Source organism: Tubulanus polymorphus, chromosome 4 (genome assembly GCF_964204645.1).
Source record: "Tubulanus polymorphus chromosome 4, tnTubPoly1.2, whole genome shotgun sequence".
NCBI lineage: Eukaryota > Metazoa > Nemertea > Palaeonemertea > Tubulaniformes > Tubulanidae > Tubulanus > Tubulanus polymorphus.
In genome coordinates this window covers 20,251,817-20,269,031 of record NC_134028.1, presented here as the reverse complement: position 1 = coordinate 20,269,031, position 17,215 = coordinate 20,251,817, and the positions used below count along the sequence as shown (strand labels likewise).

At 36.9% G+C, this 17,215-nt stretch overlaps 1 protein-coding gene across 1 annotated transcript in view; it reads right to left on the bottom strand.

The window, feature by feature from the left end:
- Window positions 1-17,215, bottom strand: part of LOC141904398 (cadherin-23-like) — a 54,991-nt gene that overhangs the window by 10,593 nt on the left and 27,183 nt on the right. Inside the window, exons 38-60 of the mRNA XM_074792982.1 lie at window positions 16,990-17,108; window positions 16,122-16,436; window positions 14,957-15,076; window positions 14,691-14,867; window positions 14,071-14,329; window positions 13,086-13,370; window positions 11,593-12,186; window positions 10,900-11,003; window positions 10,447-10,560; window positions 9,069-9,246; window positions 8,519-8,613; window positions 8,285-8,425; window positions 7,733-7,832; window positions 7,174-7,440; window positions 6,179-6,324; window positions 5,900-6,071; window positions 5,568-5,708; window positions 5,170-5,300; window positions 4,229-4,435; window positions 3,543-3,631; window positions 3,299-3,457; window positions 2,881-3,069; window positions 2,035-2,202 (exon numbers count right to left, since the gene is read on the bottom strand). Of these exons, the coding sequence (XP_074649083.1) occupies window positions 2,035-2,202; window positions 2,881-3,069; window positions 3,299-3,457; window positions 3,543-3,631; window positions 4,229-4,435; window positions 5,170-5,300; window positions 5,568-5,708; window positions 5,900-6,071; window positions 6,179-6,324; window positions 7,174-7,440; window positions 7,733-7,832; window positions 8,285-8,425; window positions 8,519-8,613; window positions 9,069-9,246; window positions 10,447-10,560; window positions 10,900-11,003; window positions 11,593-12,186; window positions 13,086-13,370; window positions 14,071-14,329; window positions 14,691-14,867; window positions 14,957-15,076; window positions 16,122-16,436; window positions 16,990-17,108 (4,270 nt within the window). The remainder of the gene's footprint in view (window positions 1-2,034; window positions 2,203-2,880; window positions 3,070-3,298; window positions 3,458-3,542; window positions 3,632-4,228; window positions 4,436-5,169; window positions 5,301-5,567; window positions 5,709-5,899; window positions 6,072-6,178; window positions 6,325-7,173; window positions 7,441-7,732; window positions 7,833-8,284; window positions 8,426-8,518; window positions 8,614-9,068; window positions 9,247-10,446; window positions 10,561-10,899; window positions 11,004-11,592; window positions 12,187-13,085; window positions 13,371-14,070; window positions 14,330-14,690; window positions 14,868-14,956; window positions 15,077-16,121; window positions 16,437-16,989; window positions 17,109-17,215) is intronic.

Below are 17,215 nucleotides of genomic sequence, written 5' to 3'. Positions count from 1 at the left end.
AAAGCAAAGTATTGGAAATTGATACGAAAAAATAGCCCATCAATCCCAAAATAACCCAATCAAACCAAAATATAAGTGCCATAAGCAAGTATAATGTTCTGAAAAAGCTAAACTTAACATAAACTAAGATCATATTCTAAAAACACCTAAAATCTAAAATATCAGGAATCGTCTGAAATCCAATCCAGAATGGGGATAATTAACCAGGGCACCTTAGCAAGGGAGTCAGTCACCTGGTATTGTAGGTGGGGGAGCAAGCCACCTCAGTCACCTTAAAACCCATAACAATGTTTTACCTTAAATAATACATCATCTCATCGTATTGATTTAAATAACATCTACGAAAAAATAACAATGTAAAACATACGTCAAATGTTTGCCGATACAAAATTATAGAAGTAGAGCTTTTTAATTATGATCTCAGCACCTCACCTATTCCTCAAACTATCAGGGAAAGCCAATTGATGACTTCTAACGTTCTCTTAAGACTTACCTTTTTAGAACAGGATTTGAAGTGTGATTATCTACTATATCTACTTAATTTCTCATCGTTTTATTGTATCTTAATGATTTAATGATTCTTATGTTTTTATACTCAGTAAAGCGCTGCGATGAAATTCAATTAGTACGCCGCTATATAAGACAATGAATCATAATCATTATGTTATATATAATCGTTATATTATTCATCTTTTACTAAGCTAACTGTTCATTCGAAAACACAGTTTTCATAGTTCTACAATTCATTCCATGTATTCCGTTTGTAATTTTGTATTCTTTTTAAATTGATGATGAAATAGATATCCTTATTATCAAAACTTTAAATGTGTTTTTTTGGACGCGATGTGTGTGTGTTTAGTTTGCAGAAACTCGAAACCAACGGAAAGAAAATCATGAGAAAAAATTGATGAAAATTTTCGATTAAAAGACGTTTATCATTGAATCAATTGAATTCAAGTTTCTCTTACATAGAAGAAGCTTTATCAAAGTCCTCCATATTCAAATCAACTCTGTAAAAATAGGACACAACCATTTACCACTGTGGTTTCTGTGGACAAGTGAATGTCTATTAACCCTTTCAGTGCTGACTATCTGATACCCAAAAGTGCTGGACATAATTTGAAAAGTTAAAAAAGTTTCCCCAATTTTGTTGTATAATGGGCAGACCGCTCTATTGTGTCTACACCCTGGCACGTTGTACCATTAGTTGCGAATATTTCACCATCTTTTACGATGCTGCCATTTTTCAATTGATGTAAGAACTAACTGATTACATGGATACACTGCAATGCAGTGTACTAGCAAAATCCATCACCAATTTATACACTGCAATGCGGTGTAGACGCACTGAAAGAGTTGATAAAATGAAGAAAAACTCGCAATTATGAAGAAAAACTAAAACCGTAGCGATGTTTCGACTCAATTCTACGAGCCATTTTCAGACAACCATCACCACTTTCACCACCGCAAATTCCAAATAAATTCTGTTTTCTTTGTGCTCTGATATAACTCATACGTAGTGTTTACACACACACAACATACCCACTGACACTCTCTAAAACATGCTTAGAAATTACAGATTAAACACAAACCTGTTTGATTGAAATGTCCTAAAAATTATAAACCCATCTTCATTAGAGCTGAATCATTGCAGTGTTTGAAATAAGAATTTTGATGATGATGGGGGATTTATGGAGGTGGTCATCCGTTCTGTACATGTTTACATCAACACTGTATCAATTTGATGATGATGTCATTGGGAGATTTACGGACATGATCATCTTTTCTTTACATGTCTATATTTGATGATGTCCATTGGGGGATTTATGGTGGCGGTCTTTTTTTCTGTACATGTTTATATCAACACTTAATCAATTTGATGATGTCATTGGGGGATTTATGGACACGGTCATCTTTTCTGTACATGTCTATATCAACTATTAAAAAGAAGTGAATTCAAGTCAGTCTTCGTTAAGTCCGCCATTTGTTAAGTCGGTTTTTATATCAAATCAGTGTTTAGGGAGACATACTTACATGGGTAAAGGTTCCCCGGTTTCTTCTTCTATGTTACTCTCAGCGTACAGCGGATTGGTTAAATATAAACCGCTGCCCGTACTGGAGCTACCCCGATGATGATGTTCAGGATTCTTTTTCGACATCGGCGTTGCGAATATACTTAATCTTCGACGAGCTTGTTCCCGTCTGAAACAAACATTCAGACAAAATAAGCGGAAATTCTGTACAGGTTTTACGATTAATTGATTCAAATTAAGAAATCATTATCTTGACATGAAAATGAAAATTAGTGTAGACTCGGCTTAAGTCACATCTGATCAACTAAAGAGACAACTGCTTAACTCAGAGATAATCAAAGAGATAACCGTGCAACTCAGCGATAACCTTTTAACTCATAACTGTTAACTGAAAATAGCTGTTAACTCAGAGATAACCTTTTCACTCAAGAGATAACTGTTTAGCCCTTTCAGTGCATCTACACCACAGTGCGGTGTATAAATCGGTTACGAACTGCTAGTACACTACACTGCACTGTGGTGTAATAAAAGATGGCAACACCTGTCAAACAGTCATACATCAATAACTAACGATACTCCACACCGCGGTGTAGATGCATTATAGCAACATGCCTGTTATTCAACACAATGGGATGGAATTTTTCCAAATTTCTCCAATTATCTCCAGCACTTTAGAGTATTAATTAGTCAGAACTAAAAGGGTTGACTCAGAGATAACTGTTTAACTCTGATGTTTGCTAAGATGTTAGCACCATCCAGCGAAGATGTCACTCTCAAGTCTGACAAATTTTCACAGTCCATCGAGTTCACACTTGAGTGCAATCTGTCATGTAAAAATTATACTTACTTTCTCCACGAGATGAATACTATTATAATTCCTAGAATGCAGCCTATGATGATAATTATCGCTAACAGCAATAATCCGATTTCCGACCCGATTCTATATTCGCTGTTCAAAACAGGAATCGCTTTCACTCCTGCTAAATTATAACGTTTGAAAAATGCGTCGATTTCTTTCTGTTTCAGCTTTATAGCTCTGAAAGTATAGTCAATAATTCAATACTTGAGAGTGAGGAGAAAGAACAATCCATCTAGATCCAGTAACATAGTTCTGTAACTAGTTCCTCATATCTACACTTAGTTTCACAGTTCTAGGGTAAAATTTGAATCGAGCAAATTCTCAAATATTTTCGGACATAAGTTCTAACACTCGGCTCCATGTTTTCTTCGTCTATGTTTGAACACTTAGTAAAATCAAAACTTACTCAAGTAGATATTCTTTATCAACCACTCGTCCGTCTGCTGGGTTTATAGCATAGAAATACATATCACTCCGCGATGGATCTACTTTCTTCTGAGCTTTCTCGATATGAGGTTCGACTTTCAACGGCATCACATTAAACCCTAGTATTTTACTCAAATTCCTACAAATATATCGGAGGGTGAAATTATAACAGGTCTTTCTCTCTCTAAGTTAAACTCACACGAAACAATCGAACCCTAGCTTACCCAACTATATCATTCTGATTGCTCTGAAATGTTGCTTTGTCAACGTTTGCGATGAGAATCGCCCTCTGATTGACCGTTAATTTATAAACCTGAAACAAACGAGAAAATATTCAGGTTTCCATTCGTGGAAATCATTGCTTTGAACTTCCGTGAAATATATAACACATGTATATAACATATTTAACATATAAGCATTTCTTAACTTAAAATACTTCTATGGACTAATTGACATACATGTATATAACATATTTAACATACAAGCATTTCTTAACTAAAAATACTTCTACACACTAATTATTATTTAGGTCGAGTGTATAGGCCTACAGAAAGCTTCATAAAGATATGTAGATTCCAGGGTTGGATCCAGCAGTGTTTTCCTAGACAGTATTATACCCAATCATGCAGCTCAATCACGGCTGCGACAGATGATTGAAAAGGGCATCATTTGTATCTCCGACAAGATGGGTACCAACGGTTGGGGGTGCTGCACGAGGTGATCTAACATTTGTTGCATCATGTGTTGAAGCGTTTGCTGATTTGTGCAGTTCATAGTTCTGTATCTTTCAAAGGGTGCAAAAAATCAAGACTCCATTGAGGCCCAATTATGACCTGGATCCAATGCTGGTGATTCGATTATACTGAATTGGAAGCATCTCTTCGCGGATCCTATTTTTCGCCGAGCCTACCTTAACTTGAGCAGTATCGCTAAGACCTTTCCCCGCGTCGTCAGTAGCTTTAGCCGTAAACTGTAAAGTTGTAGCCGTCAAATAACTGAAGTCTACCCTTGATAAAACTTTCCCAGTTTTCTCTTCGACGAGGAAATCAGCTTTATTCGGCCCACCGGTGATTTTATAATGGATAACAGCATTGATTCCTGTATCTCGATCTGTAGCCTGACAAATAGTATACGTACAACCACAACTTACAACAATGAAATAAAGCAGAAGGCGGCAGCTGCTCAAAAATTGGTTGAAGTAAGCCAGTGGATAACTGGCATAGTGACAATCAAAACTGTATTCTTATCATGGTACTTATCTTTTATTACTTATCTTATTACTTATCTTATTAGGCCTATACTTTTGAGCAACCAGCCCCTGATGGTTAACTTTAACCAACTTTTGAGCAACTGACCCCTGACAAATAATTGAGCACTGAATAATTAGGTACATAGTTTCAGCAGCAAGGGCAAACTTTGGTTTTCTTAGTTAGTCGACTAGTGATTGTAACCAAACACACTAGTTCAGTCTTAACGCATTTCACAGTGTCAGCCATCTAGGCCTGGTCTAGTGCATCAGCGACTGAGCTTGCGTTGTTCACTATTTCCAGACTAAAGTTTCAACTAACTGACAATCGCTTTCAATTAGTTCGCATCTAGTTGACAAACTCTGATAACCGAAGTTGGCCCTGTATGCATTATCTTGCGATCAGGACTCAGTTCAATTCTACAGCATTGAGTTACGCGACTATAGAGATGGACTTATTGAATATGAAATGAAAATCAATTTTAAATGAAGAACTGTAAAACTGGGTCCAGGTTTTTAGGGCTGTCCCTGGGGCCAGATATAACTTATAGCCATGAACGGTCGAACAGGGTTTCAATTGAACCATGCTAAGATTATATATTCACCTTTAGAGTAGTAACAAGATAGTTATACGAAGCATCAGCAGGCACACCGACAGTGATATCATTGAATATTGGAGGATTATCATTCTTATCACCTACATTTATCGTAACGATCGCTTCATTCGCTTTCAATGCTGCAAAAATATTCAAACATTTCGTTACATAACATACAAAAATAGGCCTACTAGAAATTCATGACCTCATAATCTCAGCTCGAACATCGATATGAGGTCATAGGTCAAACTCGGATAAAGTTTCTTACATAAAACCCAGGATCAGAGACAAACTCAGAAACTGCTATTTCACTCATCCTCCCCTGGCAGGAATTCGAACCTGATGGCATCGAAACTCGGCACTTAAATGAAACTGAGATAAGAGATCTCCCTGAGAATGGTACTTACCCCGACGTTTGCGTCCGGTCGGTTGTACCGTATTGTTAACTCTCTCCACGGCAACGATGATCTCATATTTACTGACGGATTCCCGATCGAGAGCTCTGTGACAAATCAACATCCCGTTCGAACTGTTTACCGTGAATAAACCTACAAATAGATTGCTAACAGATGAGGGTTAGGGAAAGAATTAAACGTTGTGTGGGATAGGGCAATGAGATGCAGTTCAGCGAACAGAAAAGTGACCGCCATTTATCAAGTCAAGTCAAAATAGTTAGTTTTGTAAACTTATAAGCAAGAGAACTCATAAAATACTTCGGACATTCGTAGCGTTATCCTACCTGCTTCTCCTCCCGTTACGATGGTATAAACCACGGGACGCGCTAGAATTTCATCAGTAGAGTTGAGGTCTATTACGACATGAGGGGGAGCGACATTCTCATTATAGACGGCTGTATAAGATGCCTGAGTGAATTTAGGTATAGGACTGCTGTCTATTATCGATATCTTCACCTGTAAAATAACATCCAAAACCGCGTTAGCATCCTGAAAACAGTGAAGAATCAGAAACTGGATCCTGTTCTGAGATTAGCAAGTGGACGGAACAGATTGCTACTTACTTTGGTCGTATCAAATGCCGGAGGTTGATGAAAATCTGAAGCGGTCACTTCTATTTCGTACAAGTTTTTCTTTCGACTGTCGAGTTGTTTCAGTAGATAGATTTGTCCGTTTGGATGTACAGCAAATACATCGACACCGTCTCCACCTGAAACATCAACCATCATTTTACACAGAAATTGAAGAGTAAATTACATTGGAACATAAGATATTGGCCTTTGAAAGAACTTCTTAGATTAGTTTTTTCAATTATTACACATCTGACCACAGATCACTTTACACTGCATTTGGATCTGTATAGAGTAGCGTTGGAAGAATGCTGCGGCAATAATTTACTGAATGATGTTTTTCTTTCATTGAATACCATATTCTGAGGCAATTGAAGTAAATTTGCTGCGGCAATATATATTAGAACCTGTCAAAATCGGCAATTGGCCGTGGCAATCAAAAATTGCTTCCAACACGCATGCGATATAGTGATAAATCCGAGTTATTTCGGATATGAATCATGGATGAGTCACTGTAATATTAGGCCTAATTAACCCTCTCAGTACTCTTAAATGTGGAAAGTGATTTTGAATTTTGAAAAATTTCACCCCAGTACATTCTACACTGTAGTGCGGTGTATCTTAAATACTAATATTTCACAAAATTTGATACGCGCTGCCATCTTTCAATAGATAACAACTAATTACATCAATACACTGCAATGCAGGGTACAAAAGCATAGTCCATTACCCATTTATACACTGCATTGCAATGTAGGTCATGCACTGAAAAGATTAAACTTTCTTTGCAGATCCTAAAGATCTGTGTCCTTCACTCTCTCTGCAGATCCTTAAGATCTGTGTCCTTCACTCCCTTTCCCCTTCCCTCTGTATTTCTACTAAAAGAAACATCTCCAGTCTACACCATGTACAGTTCAAATCAGTCAATATTATTGATAAACAAAATAATTTCCTAAACATGTGTGAATCATAAGGTTTTTCATCATTACCTGACACATTGTAGGTATAATTGCCGAGCCCTGCTGGAATGGGAGTACCGACACTGCCACCTATTGGTGTATCATCTCTAACTGACAATTCGAATAATCGTTGTAGAAATCGCGGCATGTTATCGTTCATATTGATAACTGTGACGATTATCGAAGCGATTGTTGTTTTTTGGGGTGTGCCGAGGTCATAGGCGGCTACTTTGATGTCGTATGTAGGATGAGTCTCGTAATCTAACGGACCTAGAGTCTTCACTAAGGCACTTCCATCTGAAAGAGTCAAGATATTATTTCACAAATAATGTCACCTGAGGTGAATAACATAACGTCTGACTTGTCTCAAATCTAAGCCATGATTATGCAACTGCCTAGGAGTTAGTTTAGTAAGTCAATATCTCATAGTCAAAACTGTTTGTGGCTTCACCTGACTACCTGACAATTAATTGCAAATATTGTTGAACTTAGATCAATCATATCTGAATCTTGAATAATGTAATATCTCATATGTTCATTCGAAAGCAATTAACTTCTAGTCCTAATATCGGAATATTTTCATACAAACCTTTTCGTTGAATGAAGAATGAACTCAGAAAGTTTTTCAGTTCATATCCAATCAGACCGTTGAGTTCTGAATCAGTGTCATTAGCTAGAACTGTAGCTACCTATTGTGGAATAAAAATCAGCCAATAATAGTCATCAAATAAAGCCACACAGGTCATTCACTGAATGCATCCATGGAATGAGGGGTCAGAAATTGGAAATTTCTCCCTACTTTTGAAAGGATGGATACTTTGCCAACGCAGTATTATTTTAGTAAACACCATCTTTCTGACATCTATATATAATAAGATATATTAACAAAGATAGGGTAGGATCTAGAGGGTCCAGAGGGTTAGGGTAAGGCTGAGTGCTATTTGAAACATTCAGATGGATTCAACAAGCTAAGTGGTCCGGTGGAAAGATGCTGCTCTGGCAGTATACTGATATTGCTCAATCCGCTCTACTTTCTCTAACTCTGTTCTCACTTTCCCAGAATTTTCTAAGTCCCGCACATCAGGACACATACGAGGTGTAAATAAGCCATTAGATTGTACTTATTTTTTTAGATATTTACCAATATTCCAGGGTTGCCGTTCTCCTGCACTGTAGCAGTATAAGGTATTCCATAAAACACGGGGGAATTATCATTGATATCTATTATAGATATTGTCACAGATACAGTACTGTTTCTGGCTGGACTTCCGCTATCTTTACCCTGAAACGTTAAATCTCATATTGTTTCATACTGTTTTTTTGGGATAAATTTGAAGTTTCCAAACAAATTTTCTGAAATCTGTGAAATGCTTACCATTACAATCAAGTCATATTTAGTTTTCTGTTCATAGTCCAAATTAACTAATGATACAATATTGCCAGTGGTTGAATTTATGCTAAATATTCCAGCTGAAAGTATACAAATAATACCTGAAATAATTACCAATAATACTAGCTAGATTTAAGAAATTCTAATGAACTTTCAAATTAAACCATAAGACTAGCCTAATAAACTGGGATCTAACAACTTAAGACCAGTCTAAAGTTTTTGGTTCTACACTGTATGTAGAACTTATCTAACCAACTTTATACCAGTCATTTTGGTTCTATAACCAATCTATCAACTTTTAATACCAGTCTAAGTGTAAGTGGGTTTTATAGCCAATCTAACAACTTAATACCAGTTTTATGATTTAAGACCATTGATTTTTTGAATCAATGGTCAATTTCTGGTCTGATTAATACCAGTCTAAGTGTAAGTGGGCTTTCTAGCCAATCTAACAACTTAATACCAGTTTTATGATTTAAGACCATTGATTTTCGGAATCAATGGTCAATTTCTGGACTGAATTCATGGATCTCACCGATATTTGGTGTCACAAATGAATAGAGAATTTCAGCATTTTTTCCAGCATCACTGTCCGTAGCGTGGACCACTCCGATTGCTTTGTCGATAGTAGCGCCCTCTTTAATCGTGAATTCATAACTAGACAACTGAAATACTGGCGCGTGATCGTTAATATCTGTTAGAGTGACCGTAACCTGAAAATTATGTAAAGACATTTAAGATATATCTAAGAAATTATTCAAGAATTCTTCAGGCTGACAAGTTACAGGCGTGGATTCAGATGGTAGCACCGTAGGCATGTGCTACCGTTGCGAAAGTCTTGTGCCCTTTTTACTCATTTTTTTTTCATGCCCAAAGTAGAAAAAAGCACTTTTTTAACGAGACGAGGTAGATAATTTTAAAACAAAAGCACAAAATTCTTCAAGATTTTGTCTTTATTACCTGGAAACTACATCTCAATGCAGTTAAAATGCTAGAAATCACTTCGCACCAGGGCTTTAATTGCCTGGAATTTGCAACAAAGAGCAGATTTTCAAAATTTCAGAATGCCCTTTTTAATTTCAAAATGCCCTTTTTATAAGTTGTGCTACCCTCGACAGTGGTCCCTGGATCCACCCCTGAATTATTAGTGCAAACAGCAACAGTGTATATCTATACACTGTTGCTGGCCAGGCTCCAGTTCCACAGTTCATGATTTATGTTGACTCTTATAATCAAATTATTTCATTTTCAATTAGTTCGAAGTAGAGTCAAATTTCAACTCTCAACTGTTGAACCAGGGCCAGTCTAACATCAGAACTAAAATCAGAAATGTACAACTTCCGAGTCTCACGGATACAAATTATGAAGGCTTCATCATCCTTCGATAAAGATTTACAATTCAAAATTTTTGAAAATAGCTGTATTTGTGTGACTGAGAGTGCCGTGAGAAAGTGATCTCTTGATCTTATTAAAGTGCGAGTTTCTGCTAGTAGGAAACAGTGCGTCAAGGCAATAGGGATTCAGTGTGGCCCGAAACTAGCAATGAAATTCTAACAAACCATTCATAAGATATAAATATAGCTCACCAAGCACTGAAAATTAAAGCAAAATGCACCATGCTGTTAAATATTGTTTTGATTAAGTAAATATTTAGTTTGCGTGGGGGCCCGAAAAAGGACCTAATTGTCTTATCGAAGCAAAAGCGTGAAAAGTATAATAATAATAATAATAATGATAATAATAATAATAACAATGATAATAATAATAATAATAATAATAATCCATATGAAAAGTACAATATTCATTCTATAAAGAAACATGCATAAAATGGGGGGCTCGGGTTATTGAGGACTGATCTGATTGAAAATTCCCGTATCGTCTAAATACGGATTAGAATATTGAAATAGACTTACAACAGAAAATGAGGCTCTTTCTGGTATTCTATTGGCCGTTCCAACGCGAACAGTAAATGAATACACATCCTGTATTTCACGATTCAATCGTTTTCCGGTAGTTGTAATGTTACCCTATAAAATACAAAACCAGGAAATCAAACGAGTAGAATTATATAACACAATTTCTGATCGCAGTGACGTTAGAACCGCAGCGGCGAAATCTGCAGCAATAATTTACTGAATGACGATTCTTTTTTTTTAATACACCATGTTTCTGAAGAAATTGAAGTAAGTTCGCCGCAGCAATATATCAGAACCTGTAAAAAATTGGCAATTAGCCGCGGCAATCAAAAATTGCTTCCAATGCTCCTGTATTGAAAGTTATTTCAAAATAAGCATGCAATTTGTTTTAGAAAATAGCTTCATAAAAAAATAAAATTATCACTATCATTATTATCAACAAATACTTACAGAGTTTGGATCCAACTGGAAGTATTGATTAGGTTGAGTCAATGTGTATTGTAAAGATATAGTTTTATCTTTAGTTCGAGCAGTTACAGTCGTCACATGGGTACCTTCAAATAAGAATCAATTATACATGTACTACATGTACATATGTATATACCAATGTACATTTTGTACATTATACATGTAGTACGTATGCAAACGAAACAAAATTTATGCGTGTACATCAGTTTTTTGGAGTTACCGGCTACAGTAATATATGAATGTGCCAACGAGTAAAATCTGTTACATCTAAGTCTAATATGTCTAAGTGATGTACATGTATAGTGTACATACGAAAATGTTTGAGGACGAACTATAGGAGTCTTATAAATGTATAGAATTAATTAATGTACAAAACCACAGGGTAAGGCCTTTTTTTTCAATTACTTGGATCGTTTCAAGAAAAAAATTTTGGGGTCAAAAAGAAAAACTTTCTTTTCATCACAGATATTTCAAAACTGGAACAGGAAAAATTTCTTTTTATTAAATATTCTTATCTTTTTTTACATCGAAAAATTGTGCTGAAAAAACAATGGACTAAAGATATATGTATTTTCAATTTTACGGGTTTTTTTGTGGAATTCCCGGAGGCGGATCCGTACTCCAAGTAATTAAAAGAAAAGCCCCATGAATGATGATATCCCAAACTGTTTTTACCTTTAGGAAGTTCCTCCGGTATTCGAACGTGATAAGTAGTGTTAGTAAACACCGGAGTATCGTCGCTGATCTCGTCCACTTTCACGAACAATGTCGCATTACCGGTAAGAGCAGCCGGTAATCCGTGATCAGTCGCGCTTAGAGTTAATCTCAGAGTAGAATTATCCGTCGCGTTAGCGCTAATCTGCACCGGTCGGCCGATCAGATTCTGCTGGATCAGTTTGCTCCGGTCTATAACGCGTTTAATCCGGATTAATCCCGTATTAGTATCCATGGAGAACAAATCACTGCCCGCACCCGACAACGAGTACGTTATTCGAGCATTGTTGCCCGTATCCAGGTCGGTTACTTGCGGCCACAGTATCACCGAATTAACGGGAGATTTCTCTAAAATGCTGACGTAATAAACCGGATCCAAGAACTTCGGAATGTGATCGTTTATATCGGAAAGTTTCACGGTAACCACGGCCACCGATGATTGTTGAGGGCTACCGTGGTCGGTCGCGTAGATACGGAATATGTATTGCGCCGTAGTTTCGCGGTCCAGTTTCTTGTTCGTCGTGATGTTGCCCTGTTGATTTATACTGAATGGAACTACGTAAAAGAATAATAGAGTTGAAGAAAATGAATAAGCGACCTTCAATTACAGTAGACTCATATCTAACCAGCTCAGAGATTCAACCATCTAACTCAGAGAAAACCGAACTCAGAGATAACTTATTACCTCAGGTATAACTCATTTTTTTAGAGATCCAATTAACTCAATAGATAACCATTTAACTTAAGAGTTAAGCATTCAACTCAGAGAAACTGTTTAGCGCAGAGATAACCGTTTAACTCTGGGATAACCGTTTGACTAAAGAGATAACTGTGTAACTCAGAGAAAACCATTTAACTTTGAGTCAGACATAACTATGTAACTCAGAGATAACCATTTAACTTGGAGATAACCGTTTAACTCAGAGATAGTTCCGTTTAACTCATATATAACTATGTAACTCAGAGATAACGGCTTAACTTGAAGATAACCGTTTAACTCAGAGATTGTGCCGTTTAACTCAGATATAACTATGTAACTCAGAAATAACGGCTTAACTTGGAGATAACCGTTTAACTCAGATATAACTTTGTAACTCAGAGATAACGGCTTAACTTGAAGATAACCGTTTAACCCAGATATAACCTTGTAACTCACAAATAACGGCTAAACTTGAGGATAACCGTTTAACTCAGAGATTGTTCCGTTTAACTCAGATATAACTATGTAACTCAGAGATAACGGCTTAACTTGAAGATAACCATTTAACTCAGATATAACTTTGTAACTCAGAAATAACGGCTTAACTTGGAGATAACCGTTTAACTCAGATATTTACATCAGAGAAATCATGATGAATGTTAATTCAAAATGGAATGAATTTTCATTGATACGCTGCCCTCCAGGAAGAGCTGGTGGCATTAAGTCCTCATCATCGATATTGCAACAAACTCACCTGAATCATTCATTGAATACGTGATCCTAGAATTCTCCCCGGAATCGGGGTCCGTAGCGTTGACATTCGTCACAAACAACGGGGGGGATTCCTCTTCCGGAATTGTCACAGTAATTACGGATTGTTTAAATACCGGGGGATTATCGTTATAATCCAATAGATTAATCCTAACACCGACGAACTGCTCGAGAGATGACGGATTAACGCCGCGATCTTGAGCAGAAATATTCAAATCGTAAGCGGGTTTAGTTTCTCGGTCTAATCCACCGGTCACATACAGTTTACCTGTAACAGAGAACATTGACTGTTTCCAACTGGTTCGACTTATATGGAAATTTAATCTAGATCAGGATGATCAGGATAGGTTATCTTTACGGTTATTGAAACAAGCCACAGATGCAGTAGCCCTACACTGACAATTCGTTAAAACTATTTTCGAAATTTCCAGCTGGCCTCGCATCATCCATCCTCCCCCACCAGGGATTCGAACCTGATGGCATCACCCTGGCAGTAAACCCTGCCATACTAGAAAGGGTGCCAGGTACATACGTACAATCAGATTGCCCGTTGTATAACAATCGCTGAGGCAAATTTCCCGGTTAAGCTACATGGAAAAACCCAGGTTTAAATAAAACAGGATATCTGATAAATCTCTGGTTAATAATCATATCGTCTAAGCTACGCACTTGGACTAGTGTGAGAGGGTTTGTACCGTGCCGAGTCTCAATGCCACTGGGTTTGAATCCCTGCCAGGGGAGGATGCGCTACATCATTGTCAAACAAAGTTTGGACAATCATTACGTTGATGGGTTGTCTAAATGACGACTTATAAGCTTACTTAGTAAATCGAATTGGAAATATAAAATGGCATTCAAAAAAAGAAGCAATTTTTGTGATTTTTGTAATGTACCGTAGTGACATATTGAATCAGCCAAAGGTTTTGAATTTGCTTATGTATGAAACTGAAATTCTAATCAAATCCTACCAGAGAGTCTATCGATGTAAAATTTCCCGTCGTGTCCGGACAAGATTGAATATTGAATCACTGCATTCGATCCTCTGTCTTTATCGGTAGCGGACACTTCTCCGACGAAACTATTTGAAGGTGAATTCTCGGAAATGTTGAATTGATAAGAAGTTCGTTTGAATATCGGAAACTGATCGTTGATATCCGTCAGTTGTATTCGTAGATTCGCTGAACTGGACAAAAAGCCGCTAGTTCCATTCCTATCCATAGCAATGACCTGAGAAAATACAACATTACATTATTACAGTTTCGTTAACTTGATATTGGCTAAATGGATATTTCTTTCCTTGTTCTGGGCTAGGTTGCATAGTGAAGGCTTACATTGAGGCCAGTCTAAGACCATCTCAGTTCTATAGCCAACCTAGCAACTTTTGACCAGCACTCACTTGCACTAAGTCCAAAATTGGTCTTAGATTTTAGGGCTGGTCTTATGTGATTAGATTAGCTATGTATCTAATCTGGTCTTAGACCGATCTTAACTCTATGCCATGACTGTACAACTAACCCGTCTCAAGATAACTATCGGACTTGATTAGCACTACTGTACAGGTGGGCTCCAGACATTTGATATCTCTTACCTGAATGTTATAGAATTCTTGAACTTCAAGATCTAACTTGGTTTTATCGGTCGTAGCCACAGTAACCGTTCCCGTCGTTGCATCAATAGTAAACGATGAACTATCTACACCCGATAGACTGTATCTGATCGCTTTATTCAAACCATCATCAGCATCGGTGACACCGATTACCGGTTTCTACACAAAAAACAAGACATGCACAAATATAGAACACTCGTTTCTCGAAGAAAGACGGATAGGACGCAGCTAAGAGAAATATAACATACCACGATGACGGTTGTTCCGAGTACAGAATGTTCCGGTACAGTTCCTGTATATGAGTTTGCCGTGAATACAGGCGCGTTATCATTTACATCAGTTAAACTGATCTCAACTTCACTTGTTCCCTGGAAAATAATTACGAAACAAATTACGGTGGTTAACCCTTTTAGTGCTGACTAATCAATACCCTATAGTGCTGGGGATAATTTGAACATTTTGAAAAATTCCACCATAGTGTGTTGAATAACTGGAATACCACTATAGTGCGTCTACACCGCAGCCCATGAATCCCACAATAATTCAGCCAACGATGAAAAGTTTTTAGTAAAAGAATACATATTTAGAACTTTTCATCTTTGTCTGATATATTGTGGGATTATATTGTATATTCATCTTACACGGATAATGTGTGTCATCGCGATTCATCAGTTAAGTCAATAAGTGGGATTTTATGTCTTATTACAATACTTTGTTGAGATAATGGATTTTGATTTAGTACATGTATAAGTAATATTTCGAGTGGTTATTACCACCCTTAACCACCGTAATTGATCGGCCGTAACCACCCAAAATATTTCTAATAATTTTTCAATAAACTTTTTAGTTAATATACAATTGGGCAATGACGTTACGTCTTATTACTGCATCACTGATATTGTGATTTTAAGTGATTTGAAGTATGGTAATAATCATCTATCATCTTTCATTCCCTCCCAGTAGACACGTAATATTTACCAGGCTGGCCACTTGCCACCCATTTACGAATCCCCAGAGTTTTCGTAGATTTGTCAATGTGATTACACAAATCCCCTCTCCCCCCAAGTGAATCAGAGAAATTCCTTTAAAATGTTGCTGTATCTGTAGAAGAAGTTGCGAGTTTGTCCTGATGAGGTACTTGGCAATGGTGAGGAGAGCGTTGGGTTTCAATTCATTCATTTTTCATTGAATCATGCACACATTAAAAAAACACGTGGCCACTAGCATTATCCAAATTCCCACTTTAAGTTTTTAAGGTTTTAGGTAAAATCTGTCAAATTTCCCAAGTTTTCCCCGATTTTTCTAGATCTTTCTGTTTCCTCGGGTTTTCCAAGTTCTAGGTCAGTAGCCACGCTGTTTACGTTTTCCAAATATTCTAGTAATTAATCGAAAAATGTTCGTATCAAAACTTACCCGCCGACTTGGTTTTCCTTTATCGGTTGCCGTGACGATAATCAAATATCGATCCTGTTTCTCGCGATCTAGAGTGGCGTTCGTCGTGATATTTCCCGTATCGTCGATAGCGAATAGTCCCAGCGCGTTCCGCGAAGTTATACTGTAATTAATCTGTCCGTTTAGGCCGGAATCTCGATCGGTAGCGGTTACCGTGCCGACGAACTGACCCGTCTGTTGCGACGCGTCGTTCTCTGCGACCGAATAACGATAAACTTGTTTCGTAAAAACGGGATCGTTGTTATTCACATCAACCACTTGGATTCTCATCTGAGCCTGAAATTTCACAAATATTTCTCGTGTAAAATTTTTCTATTTATATCATCAATCTATTTGATTTATAATAATAATAACAAATTGTCACTTATATAGCGCAATGCTCCTTATGAAAATTCAAATGCGCTCCTCTAGAAACTATGTGCAGCTAGCAGGGAATAAAACTGTTTTGAGTGTCTGCTTGAATGAATCACAAGATTTAGATGTGCATTGTTTTTCATGCCGTAAAAACCAATGCAGTAATATTTATTGGTAGGCCTAATTACTATGCATTATTTAAGGGGGTATTGTGTAAGTAGATGTCAACTACGTCATCAATATGGGAATTTTCAAAATAAAATCACAACAATTGCGAATTATGGCATCTATTTTGTAATTAAACATATTTCATGACTCTATTTGATAAGTCTTTTTTATAATTCATTTTGTTGTAACTGGTAATTTTCATATTCATGTGAAGCTCTAGACCAATCAGAAGGATTGGGCTCAATTCGGCACAGTGAAAGGGAATTTGCTCCCCCTACCCTGTCCTTCTCCCCGAATTATAACTTACTGTAGCCTTGTGCATAGAGTCCGTTACAACTAACTGTAAGTTATAGAAGCTCTGTTTTGATATATCCAAATTTCCAATCAATTTTATCTCACCAGTAACATTGTTGATTGCAAACATATCTGAAAATACATTTGAATGTAATCATTAATTTAGTAGAGAAGCCACTTCAACTTCAAGAAACAATAATAATTATCATTATTATTAGGTTATTTCCAATTCATCACAA